The 12,932-nt window shown below is 49.6% G+C and overlaps 1 protein-coding gene across 1 annotated transcript; it reads left to right on the forward strand.

Annotated features, from left to right (window-relative positions):
• Positions 1–979: 979 nt before the first annotated feature.
• On the forward strand, positions 980–9,754 carry slc30a1a (solute carrier family 30 member 1a). Its single transcript, XM_064340867.1, has 2 exons — positions 980–1,901; positions 6,783–9,754. The coding sequence occupies exons 1-2, from the start codon at positions 1,307–1,309 to the stop codon at positions 7,688–7,690; spliced, it is 1,503 nt and encodes a 500-aa protein (XP_064196937.1). The 5' UTR covers positions 980–1,306; the 3' UTR covers positions 7,691–9,754.
• The last annotated feature ends 3,178 nt before the right edge of the window (positions 9,755–12,932 follow it).

Below are 12,932 nucleotides of genomic sequence, written 5' to 3' on the forward strand. Positions count from 1 at the left end.
TACACTTTAAAAGCCAGGGAAAGGCTTGAGCTTTCTTGGCTTGCCTCTTGTTAATATTGAATGCTGATTAATTCGGAAATAATGCTTCTCTTTGAGTGGGCCGTAAAGCCCCATTGTTACAGGGACTAGTAGAATCAGTGTGGAATTGGCTTTCGATAAGCATGCTGTGATTACATTTATGTGTTCCAGCTTGAAAAAATAAAGACAGTCATGACTCATGAATTATGAAATCAGGGTCTGATTAGAAGACCAGCCATTCTCAATATGTGCACTGGTCCCCACATCTAATGGTCTGGTAAGAAGGCTTGTGGTCTACATGGCCAGCAAAAGCTATGAGTTATAATGGCTCTGAATTGAATGAGCAGATTAATACCATTCCTCTATACGTTAATGTTTATTCCTCTGTACTCAACAATGTGCAGGGATATTTACTTTATTGGAAATCTGCTTTATCCAAACCTGTGGATCATGTGGATACTCTGTACTCTCCGAAGTATAGACTCTAAACCGTGCTGGTCTTGGCGCAAATATTAAACATACAAATACAATTCTCATTCAGTAAAACACAACATATTTAAACCAGTAGGTGATCGATGCCATTTCATTTAGATGATATGCAATTGCTCATAAACAGCTGCCAAAGGCAATCTATTATTATTATTTTTTGGCTAATTAAACCTGAATACATTTTGGAAATAGATTCCAATACTGTAAGAATTCAGTTTTCAGCACAGCACCACAGACGGTAAACTAAACTTCTACTTGATGAGAACACCATTAATGAAGCAAGGCTCCCGAGTTCGTGGGTCAAGGGCTGGACAAAAAGCGTGTGGAAAAATCCCCTGTATTTCCCTGTCTGAGCCTTTGTTGATTTTTACAGCGATTCTGTGGGTGATGAATGACCCTCCGACCAACCAATAGGGCTCTGAAACGTAACATGTCACCCATGTCATATTTCTATGGCTCTGCCCGCTACCAATCGCAGACCGGGGCGTGTCTGCCCAAATTGCCTCGTTCCGTGTGTAAACTTTACCGGTTCGGGTGCAAAGTTACAACCGTCTGCAAACAGCTGAGCGGTGGAATATGCTACGGTATAGCAGCTAATCAGGAACTGTGGTCTTTCTTTTTTCCAACTGAATTGAATCTTCAAATGGAAGGGGAGACAAATGATAGGAGCTAATATATTGACTTATAATTATCGAGCTAGAATATAACGTTACATTGCTGTGGTTTTTTGACTGACCGGAGTTCGTTACTGTTTCCAGCTAACGTTAGCTAACCAGTTTATTCAACGCGAGGAGGTAAAATGGCTTGTGAGCCCAACTTTGTTCGGCTGCTATGCATGCTTTCGCTGACTTTTGGGTTTTTCATTGTGGAGGTAGTAGTCAGTCGAATAACATCGTCCTTGGCAATGCTGTCGGACTCGTTCCACATGCTGTCGGACGTTATCGCGCTGGTGGTGGCTTTGGTGGCCGTCCGCTTCGCCGAGAAGACGCAGTCGAACAACAAAAACACCTTCGGATGGATCCGGGCGGAGGTGATGGGCGCCCTGGTCAACGCTGTTTTTCTCACGGCTCTGTGTTTCACCATAATCCTAGAGGCCGTCGAGCGCTTCACCGAGCCCCACGTTATCGAGAAACCCTGGGTCGTCATCGGGGTTGGGGCTGCCGGGCTTCTTGTGAACCTGCTCGGGCTCTGCATGTTCCACGGACACGCCGGGAGCGGAGGACACGGGCACTCGCACGGGAGTAAAAAGAACAAGAGGAATAAGATGTGTAAATCGGACAGACCGTCAGGCAACGGATCATCCGTTGAGGAGACCAACAACCTAGTAGGCAACTGCACCAATAGCCCCAACGGCGTCAGCACCGACAGCAGACCCCGGCATGGAACGGCGCACGGTACGACCCTCTCCCCATCTCTCCCCCATTGTCTCTGGGGGAAGATTTACTCGCTAGCGGGCTAAAGAGCGACCCTCTCAGCCCCGTAGGCTACAACGCGCCTGCTTCCCGAACACGACTCTGTGTTGGGTCAGAATACTCCGACGAGCAGACCTGCGGTCATATTCCGCGATTGGCGATTTAAATTCACCGTAAATCAATTAAACGAAACCACTGGGCCGAGTAACTCTAGGTGGGCTGATGGGTAAAATGCAGTAAAACTGAGCCATGGCTGTAAAATGCGTGTAGGTTTAAAAATCCCGCTTCATATTAGGTCAGTGCGGTACTTAATGGACATATTTGATTTATTTTACCGATTAATCTTACCGTGTTCCCCAGCCTACATGAGGACAATTGCCGTCTGTTTTTTTATATATATTTGAACAGTTTATTCTGGGTTAGAGTTGGAAACACGTATGATGTTAGCATGTTAGCTCCCGAGGAGCCGCCACTGACGACCCAAAAGGCAAGAGAGTAAAAGAGCGGTCCCGAGTGGTCCAAAATGAATTGTAGCTCGCCAGCTATGGTCGCGGTTAAACTGTACGCATAACCACAACGGTGCAGTAAAAATATATTTTCCGTGTCCTTGTTTCACTTGGTGGCTCTATCTGGCGAGCAACACGGAATTTCAACTCGTAAGGCTGGGTCTGGGATTCCGCCACGGCCCAGTACGGAGGGAGAAATACACATTCAGAGGCTGTTAGGAGAGCCTGAGCGGATTTCGGTTTCCACAGTGCAGTTCGGTGCTTTGGAATGGTATCTCCCCCCACCCCCTCCCGGTTTTACGTCAGGTGAGGGGCACTGGACTTAGCTGCAATTTGTCAAGACTCTTCTGGTCTAATTCAGTCATTTGCTCAACCACACGGGAAGCCGGATGATACGGCTGATTGAATCAAGGGAACAGATGCCCCTTTGAGTCCATAACCATAGTCCTCTTCAGCGCACAGTGATATTTATGTGTGATTGCTGTAAACCCAGCATATAGTAGTTATGTGTGGGTAATAATTATCTAGTGTTGCGGAGCGTGTATGTGTAGTCATGTGGGTTCTGAAAGGTACGCACGTGCGCTTTTAAACCAAACCAAGGTTTTTGGAACGGAACGGGGACGATGCCTGCAGTGTCACAGGTATTCGGTGTTACAGCCGAACGCTGGAATTACATAACCTACGGCCTGAAGTTAAGTGGTGTACAGGCACGAGAATGAGGATGTGCGGCTTTAAGTAACGAGTGAATTTAAAAAAAGGAGAAAAGGTTGTGATTTGTCCCTGAGTGTAGTAGGCCCAGCAGAAGACTGTTTCATGTGTTTCTGTTCCTCTCTCTTTATCCTCCTCCCTTCTTCAAACATACCAGTCCTTTTTCTGCTGTGTGGTGGACCCCCCCCTCAGTCAGTCCCCTCTGCTCCGTATCTCACATGCAGCTGAAATGCTTTAGTGAATACCCAGCTGCGTGTAAGGGGATGTGTGCTGCGTGTAAGGGGATGTGTAATGTGTGTAAGGGGATGTGTGCTGCGTGTAAGCGATGTGTGCTGTGTGTAAGCGATGTGTGCTGTGTGTAAGGATGTGCTGTGTGTAAGGGGATGTGTGCTGTGTGTAAGGATGTGTGCTGGTGTAAGGGATGTGTGCTGCGTGTAAGCGATGTGTGCTGTGTGTAAGCGATGTGTGCTGTGTGTAAGGGATGTGTAATGTGTGTAAGGGGATGTGTGCTGTGTGTAAGGGGATGTGTGCTGCGTGTAAGGGATGTGTGCTGTGTGTAAGGGATGTGTAATGTGTGTAAGGGGATGTGTGCTGTGTGTAAGGGGATGTGTGCTGTGTGTAAGGGGATGTGTAATGTGTGTAAGGGGATGTGTGCTGTGTGTAAGGGATGTGTGCTGTGTGTAATAGGATGTGTGCTGTGTGTAAGGGGATGTGTAATGTGTGTAAGGGGATGTGTGCTGTGTGTAAGGGATGTGTGCTGTGTGTAAGGGTTTGGTGTGTGTGTAAGGGGATGTGTGCTGTGTGTAAGCGATGTGTGCTGTGTGTAAGGGATGTGTGCTGTGTGTAAGGGGATGTGTGCTGTGTGTAAGCGATGTGTGCTGTGTGTAAGCGATGTGTACTGTATGTAAGCGATGTGTGCTGTGTGTAAGGGGATGTGTGCTGTGTGTAAGGGATGTGTGCTGTGTGTAAGGGGATGTGTGCTGTGTGTAAGGGGATGTGTGCTGTGTGTAAGGGGATGTGTAATGTGTGTAAGGGGATGTGTAATGTGTGTAAGGGGATGTGTGCTGTGTGTAAGGGGATGTGTGCTGTGTGTAAGGGATGTGTGCTGTGTGTAAGGGGATGTGTGCTGTGTGTAAGGGATGTGTGCTGTGTGTAAGGGGATGTGTGCTGTGTGTAAGGGGATGTGTGCTGTGTGTAAGGGGATGTGTAATGTGTGTAAGGGGATGTGTGCTGTGTGTAAGGGGATGTGTGCTGTGTGTAAGGGATGTGTGCTGTGTGTAAGGGATGTGTGCTGTGTGTAAGGGGATGTGTGCTGTGTGTAAGCGATGTGTACTGTGTGTAAGCGGATGTGTGCTGTGTGTAAGGGATGTGTGCTGTGTGTAATAGGATGTGTAATGTGTGACTCTGGGTAAGAGCAGCTGCATCATGCCTGAAGTGTGAAGTGCCAGTCATGATGAGTCGTCATTACAAGTTCTTACAAGCAGCACTACCTGCAGCACTGCGCTCAGTGGAAACTGTGCTCTGTCGAAACACAATGGCCTCCAGCACGGCTCTGTGGGAACTCCAGTTTCAGGAAGCAACATTTTGCTGTTAGAAGACTTCAGAAGGAGGCAGACTGAACAACTTAGCATTTTATTTAGTGTGTAATTTGACACCCTGAATCACCACCGTCACCAGAGTATTTTTAGCCGATTAACATGTTTAACACACTGTCCTTCTGTGGGTCAAATATCTGCTTTGTTTGTTTGTTTTGTTGTTGCTGGGAATTGATGAGGTTACAAAGACACTATATAGCAACCAGTATCATATACACGTCTATGTCAACATACATATTTTGAGTTACATAGGAGTCCTGAGTATATTATTAATCTCATAAGACACATTCTGTCCGTTTTGTTCGCTCAGTGGAAACAGAGCATGTTTGAGTTGTTTTGTTCGCTCAGTGGAAACGGAGCATGTTTGAGTTGTTTTGTGCTCTCAGTTGAAACAGAGCATGTTTGAGTAACGCAGGTTTATTTTCCTAAGAAATGACGGTGAGGAATGGGGACAGCAGAAAGCAACGCTGTTGTGCGAACAGCTCGTTTCCTGAGTCCCAGCTGTCCTTTCCCCTCTCATCACTCACTCCTCTCTTCCCTTTCTCTGGCTCCACTCTTCCATTTCTCTGGCTCCTCTCTCTTTCCCTGTCCCCCCTCTCTCTTTCATTCACTCCTCTCTTCCCTTTCACTCGCTTGTTCTCTGACTAAACTGTTAGAACTTCGTTGCAAGTGAGACTCCATTTCCTCATCAGGATAGCTAAGTAAGTTCATTATTAAAATCTTTCCCTCGGTACAGTACCTACAGGAACTCCCTACAAGTAACAGGAAATGGCACAACTATTGATCATATTCTCCACCATATTCATATACACATATACACTTAGCATTTTTATACATTTTAAATTGCCAGTTCTGAACATTACAATGTGATTGAAAGATACATTTTTAATTAATCTTAAAAAAAAAAAAAAGAATTGACCTTTGAGGAATGTGCCAGCTTGTTGGTGATTTCTTAAAAGGAGGCCCCACCCCCATCCCCATGCCCACCAATCAGGAGCTGAGCTGTGATTCAGCCTCAGGGGTTGGAAAGGAGGCTCTGCTGGTTTGAGTAAGTGGAGCTCCTCCCTCCTGGCTGGTGGGCGGGGCCCTGGGTGATGATGGACAGCTGGCGGGGCGGGGTGGTGATGCGTGTGCGCCGCCCTGATTCCTCCGAGCCGAGGGGCCGCTCTGTGCTCCAAACGTTCCAAACGTTCCGGGCCAAGCGCCCAGAGAGGGGCGGGTTTGGGGGTCCAGGCTGGAATAAAACCCCCTTGTTAGTGTGGGTGGTGGTTTGGAGGTTTTACGGCTCTGTAATTGTGCTGTTGGTGTGAAGGCCGAGCTCTGGGGGGGGGGCAGACTGAGGTGGGGGGGGGGGGGGTGATTTATATCCCTGCCTTTCTGCAGTAACTTTACGGCCTGTTCAGTCCAGACACCCCCTCTGCCAAAAATAAAGCATCCCTGGAAACGCCCCCCCCATTTTCAGTGATGGGAGAATCGAGTGGAATAGTTTAAAATGGCTGTCTGTGTAAGCGCTGTCTGTGTGTGTATGCGCTGTGTGTATGTGCTGTGTGTGTGCGCGCTGTGTGTATGCGCTGTGTGTGTGTGCGCTGTGTGTATGCGCTGTGTGTGTATGCGCTGTGTGTATGCGTGCTGTTTGTGTACGCGCTGTGTGTGTGTGCTGTGTGTATGTGCTGTGTGTGTGCACGCTGTGTGTGTGCGTGCTGTTTGTGTACGCGCTGTGTCTGCGCACTCTGTGTGTACGCACTGTGCATGTTACACATTTCTGTGAGTTACCTCCTTCACAAGGACATTTTTACATCTCAGGAGGACTTTTCTGCAACAAATGATAAATCTGAATGCAATACTTTGCTTAACTATAAGAATAATAGGTATGTCTACATTAGGTGTGTATCAGTTATATTTAAAAAATGAATTAAGGTTTATTAAGTTGTTCATTTATATATAAATTAGTTTTATAACAGAAAAAACTGCATGTGTAAATTGCGTGGTGGGCGTGTCCATGATGTGACCCCGCCCCTCCTTTTGCCCTGACTCCGCCCCCTGTCCCCCCGCAGACATCCCGTGCAGCGACAGCCTGGAGCTGCAGCTGAACGGCAGCGCCCCCTATGAGGAGCTGGAGGACGCGGCCGCGTCGCAGCTGAACATGCACGGGGTGTTCCTGCACGTGCTCGGGGACGCCATGGGCTCCGTCATCGTGGTGGTCAACGCCCTCATCTTCACCTTCGTCTGGCAGCCCTGCGTCCCCGGCGAGTCCTGCACCAACCCCTGCATCCACAGCCACTGCCCCGGCAACAGCACGGAGGCGGGTCCCCAGGGCAACCTCACGGAGGCGGGTTCCCAGGGCAGCCGCGCGGAGGCGGGGCCGTGCTGGGTGCTGTACCTGGACCCCACGCTGTGCGTGATCATGGTGCTGATCCTGCTGCGCACCACCTACCCGCTGCTGAAGGAGTCTGCGCTCATCCTGCTGCAGACCGTGCCCAAGCAGATCGACGTGCACCTGCTGAGCGAGCGCCTGCGCGGCGTGGACGGCGTGCTGGCCGTGCACGAGCTGCACATCTGGCAGCTGGCGGGCAGCCGCATCATCGCCACCGCGCACATCAAGTGCCACGACCCCACCTCCTACATGGACGTGGCCAAGCGCATCAAGGCCTTCTTCCACGACCAGGGCATCCATGCCACCACCATCCAGCCCGAGTTCGCCACCGTCAACTCCGAGTCGCGCATCTCCCTGTGCGAGCTGTCCTGCCGGACTCAGTGCGCCCCCAAGCTGTGCTGCGGGGCGGCGGACAAGCCCGCCGCCGCCACGGACACCACCGCCGCCGCCGAGAGGGAGCCCAGCGACGAGAACAGCGCCGCCCTGCAGGTGATCAGCGAGACTGCGGCGGATCAGGCCTCTGTGCAGGTGCTGCCTCAGCAGGACCCCAAGGTCACCTTCTCCAGAGAGGTGGAGTCATCCCTGTGAGGGGGCGGAGTCAGGCAGTGTAGCCCCTCCCCCACCCTGAGGAGCTGATTATGTGGCCCCACCCCCCACCCCCCACACACACACACACCCTTCTCTCCTGGCCTGATGTCTGGCCCTGCCCACTGCGTACAGTTCATTCACAGACAGCACCATGATCCTCTCTGATTGGACCGTTCTCACTGGGGCGGTGTCCGAGCCGGTCGCCAGCAGTGTGTGTGTGTGCTGAAGCGTCTTCATACGGGACACGGGGGCTGAGACCTCCCTAAAGAGAGAGAGAGAGAGAGAGAGAGCAACAACAAATGAAACTACACACACACACGCATACATGCCTTCACAAACTCACGCCTACACACACTCACACACACACATGCCTACACACACACACACACTCTTAAACACATGTGCAGGCTTCATGGACTAATCCATTATAAAGGTAATGCCTTTCCACGGCTAATCTGCTATATCTCTTCTTTTTTTTTTGTTGGCTTTGCACAATGTATCTGTCAGCGCTCTTACCCCAATTTAAAATTATTTTATAAAAATTAAAAAATAAGTTATGTATTTAAGTTATTTGCCAGTATCTTATCTGATAGATGCTTTTTAAACTGTAGCCACGGTAACACTGAAGATGTTGTTTGTTGCGAGTAATGGCTTTGGCGTAAGCGGTCTGCTGTAACGCTGAATCACACTGTCTGTACGGGCTGCTTTTCTCGCCTTGTGACCCTTTATAAAAATAGTTTATTGTAGCGGAGAGGACCGGCAGTGTTTGTCTCTAACAACCTTTAACTTTTCCAGTAGCGCAGACGCACACCTAAGTACATATTCATATACATAAAAGTCCAGAACTTGCCTCCAAAGTGTGCTGTTCTGTGCGTTAGCGCGCGGTTCTGTGCGTTAGCGTGCGGTTCTGTGCGTTAGCGTGCGGTTCTGTGCGTTAGCGCGCGGTTCTGTGCGTTAGCGCGCGGTTCTGTGCGTTAGCGTGCGGTTCTGTGTGTTAGCGCGCGGTTCTGTGTGTTAGCGTGCGGTTCTGTGCGTTAGCGTGCGGTTCTGTGCGTTAGCGTGCGGTTCTGTGTGTTAGCGTGCGGTTCTGTGCGTTAGCGTGCGGTTCTGTGTGTTAGCGTGCGGTTCTGTGCGTTAGCGTGCGGTTCTGTGCGTTAGCACGCGGTTCTGTGCTAGCCTTCGTGGTTAGCGCGCGGTTCTGTGCGTTAGCGCGCGGTTCTGTCCGTTAGATACTGTGCAGCTCTCTGTGGATTTGTCTCTTGATATACTGGTGGGAACTGGACAGAGAAAGTCACTTAGTGAATGCTGTCTTCTCTTGTTTTGCCATTATTTCTGAGAGACAGATAGTCCCTCGGGGGGTGGGGGGGGGGGTCGGGGGGGGGTCACAGTGATGTTGAATTCTCCTACTGTTCTGTTTTGGGAAAGAGACCTTTTTTCCCTGGAGCATTGTGCTACTACTTTGCATGACCAAGCTGAAGTGTGTTGTGAATCACAGATGAGTATAGAGAAACACTTTTAGGCACTCACTTTTAAATGAGTAAAATGTTGCGCTTGATTGGCTATTCAGATTGGGGCGGGCAGGGGGAGGAGTCAAACTTTTCTCTCATCCTGAATGTGGATATGAGTCTCTTCCCCTCTCATGGGGGGGCGGTTTTTCAGTCAGATTCTCATGGATGATCTTTGTGGCCTTTCCATGAGTTTGAAACTTCATGACCCCACTCCCTTTTTCTTAAGTGTTTAATGCAATCTTTTGAAGATATGGTTCACAAATGCATTTCATATTTCCACACAGAATAAATGTATGCAATATGGATAAATGTTCTGAATCGAGTGGGTATGTGCTTCTCCGTCACACGCACCCCCGGTCGCCACCACTTAACCAGAGCGGACTGGAGCTGGAGGGGAGGATACCCTGTCTGTGCAAGATTTCATTTGTCATTTTTGGATTTTTAAATGTATCTGGCAGTTTGAACAGTTGTTTTTTATGGTATATATTCCTGTAAAAAAAAAGAAAAAAAAAGAAAAACAGTGTTGTCATGGTGAATTAAACTTGCCCTGCCCTTCTGCTCCGTGTCTTTGTGTTTAAAGATTTTTCTGGAAAATCAGCGGAAGATCAACATTCCCAGGGGTTACTTGTGCCTCATTATGTCTGTGATGTACAGCTGGGTGCTCAGTAGTTGGGTTTTAAACAGTTGGGTGCTCAGTAGCTGGGTGCTCAGTAGTTGGGTGTTCAGTAGTTGGGTGTTCAGTAGTTGGGTGCTCAGTAGTTGGGTGTTCAGTAGCTGGGTGTTCAGTAGTTAGGGTGCTCAGTAGGTGGGTGTTCAGTAGTTGGGTGCTCAGTAGGTGGGTGCTCAGTAGGTTTGTGTTCAGTAGTTGGGTGCTCAGTAGCTGGGTGTTCAGTAGCTGGGTGCTCAGTAGTTGGGTGTTCAGTAGTTGGGTGTTGAATATTTGCACACTCAGGGTGCTTTATGGGACAGTACTCACTCAACAGGCACAAATGGGGATTTTGGAGAGAACAACGTTTGGGTAAGGGTAAACAAGTTACTGTTATTCAGGTCATCTACAAAGCAAAGCTGTAGTTTCGATAAGTTGCAGATGCTGTGGATGTGTCTTGGTGGAGGTGGGGGTGCTGTTTACCTGTGATATGGCGTCAGAAAGCAAACAGGCTTATCCAGGTGAGCTGAACACTGGAGCACAAAGGTCAGCTGGCTGAAAAGAGCGTGTTCAGCAAAGGGGTACCCCAGTTTCACAATTCCCTGCCTAAAGAGGGTCCAACAGCCCTGCTCAAATCTGCCAGCAGCCTGCCCTGACCCCAGCTGCTGGGGGGGGGGGTTTACAGGTAAGTTGGCAGGTTAGGTGCTTGAAGAGAGCCGTGGGTGCCAGCTGTTCTGGAGAAGGGGGAAACCAACGAGAAGCCGCATAGCTGGGGGAGGGGAGGGGCTTGTGATTGGCTGAGAGAGGAAGTGACAGATGGTCTGTTTGATGGGAGGGGGGCAGGGCTGAGCTGACCAGTGGTTGTGAGGCAGAAAGGGGGCTTCTTCGGAGGGGGGGGGTGTGGGGGTAGGGAATGTCAAACTTAATTCCTGCAGGGCCTGTGTGTGTGTGTTTGTGCGTGCGTGTGTTTGTGTGCGTGCGTGTGTGTGCGTGTGGGTGTGTGCGTGTGTGTGAGTGTGTGGGTGCGTGCGTACGTGCGTGTGTGTGTGTGTGTTATTTAATCGCCTCCGTGCCTTTTTGGTTGAGCATAACTAAACTATTCCCTGGCTATAAGACAGGGGCAAAGTATACAATGCAGGTTTCTGCTGGGGGGGTGGGGGGTGGGGGGGCAGGCGAGGGCAGCTATTTGAGGACCTGAAACAAAAGAGGACTGTAAACCTCCCACCCCCCCCCCCCTTCTACAGGTGTTGAAGTGAGAGTTCTGCTGTGATTCTGGTTCTGGTGTGCTGTACGTAGATGAGGGTTCTGATGGGGGTGGGGTCTGTGGGAGGTTGGAACGGGGAATGCTAAAGAACAGGACTGGTGGGGGGGTGGGGTTGATGGTAGGGGGTGATGTTAATGGTGGGGGGTGAGGGTAGGGGGTGGGGGGTGGGGTTGATGGTAGGGGGTGGGGGTGAGGTTAATGGTGGGGGGGTGAGGGTGAGGGTGAAGGTAGGGGGTGAGGGTGGGGTTTGGGCAGGGGCAGCTGTCCAAGCAGAGGAAGTGGTGGTTCACACCCAGGCCCGGCTGGAGGGAGCCGCACAAACAGCTGCTTTCATTGGTTAGAACAACACGGAGACGCCGCCTCGCGCTTGAAGAGCCGGCTCTGCAGGGGAGACACGTAGGGGGGCGGGGCTTCGCGGCACGTCAGCTCTCTCTGCTTTAAGTGCCCAAAAGGCAAAAAGGGAGAGCAAAATATATCGCTCCTTATTCCCAGAATCAAAATGGCCGCGCGTTTCTTTGCAGCCAGGCCATTACCATGGAGACGCTAGAAGTTGTTTACGGCTGGTGAGAAAATTTTGAACAAAGATGGCTGAGAATTCTGCGGCCAGTCAAAGTCGCTGTTGCTGTGTTTTAGTCGTTAATTTAATGGTGACGGGCTGGAGATGGACAGGCCATCGCAGGTCCACAGTGATGGCTGCTCCCTCACCCCCCCTGAGGGGGGGGGGTCTTATGTAAGAGCACATGATCCAAACTCCAGCGCTCGACTGAACTGCACCTCCGCTGTCCAGCCGAATTAGCAACAGGGGGGTGCGTCTGCCCCCCTCCCACTGTACTGAATTCCTCTCTCTTCTCCTGGAACGGGACGGGGGAGAGGCAACCTTCATCCACCCTGACCACAGTCATCCTCCTCATCAATCGAATCTTTCGCCCAAACAGACACCAGAAAGCAAAAAGCCTTTGTATTACAAAAGTACTCAATTCTAAATATTACAAACGTAATTTTAAAACAAAATGGAAGTGCACTGCATGTATTTAAATGATGCTGTACCTACAATGTTCAGGATATTTTTATACACATTTGAAATGTATTCCTTCTTGTATGATGACCAATAGCTATGATTTTGTTAGTGCTGTTTTGAGAGGCTATTGGAGTTCAATGATGAGGTGCTGTTTATCGTGTGTGTTATTAATTTCCGAGGCAGATTCACCGTTATTTTGCAGATTTGTTCGGAGTCTTTAACTCGACCTTTGACCCCGATGTGCCTGGCCTGACTGTGGAGTGTTCTCTAACCATGCCCCCCCCCCTCCCCCCTCCCCCCAACACCCCTCCCTACCCCTAATCCGAAGAACAAAGCCGCCTAGGCCAGATGGCCAGGCCTTCAATTGACTGACTGACCCCCACCCCTCACACACCCATACATACAATACATACAAACACACACACAAATGCACACCCATACAAACATACAAATACACACACCTACAAACAAACACACATATATACAAATACACACAAACACACACATGCATACATACAAACACACACACACACACAAATGCACACACATACAAACATAAAAATACACACACACCTACAAACAAACACATATATATACAAATACACATATGCACAAACACACACATGCATACATACGTACAAACAAACACACACACATACATACACATACAGACATTTCCAGCTGTTCACCGTTGTATAACAAACCGCGGGACAGAAATGGCATTATCACACTGAACATCCAGGCTACTGAACTAAATTAAGCAGCAACGACCTACAGCGCGGTTCATTTAAGGAAGAGTCACGTGC

The sequence above is a fragment of the Anguilla rostrata genome, chromosome 6 (genome assembly GCF_018555375.3).
Source record: "Anguilla rostrata isolate EN2019 chromosome 6, ASM1855537v3, whole genome shotgun sequence".
NCBI classification, from domain to species: Eukaryota; Metazoa; Chordata; class Actinopteri; order Anguilliformes; family Anguillidae; genus Anguilla; species Anguilla rostrata.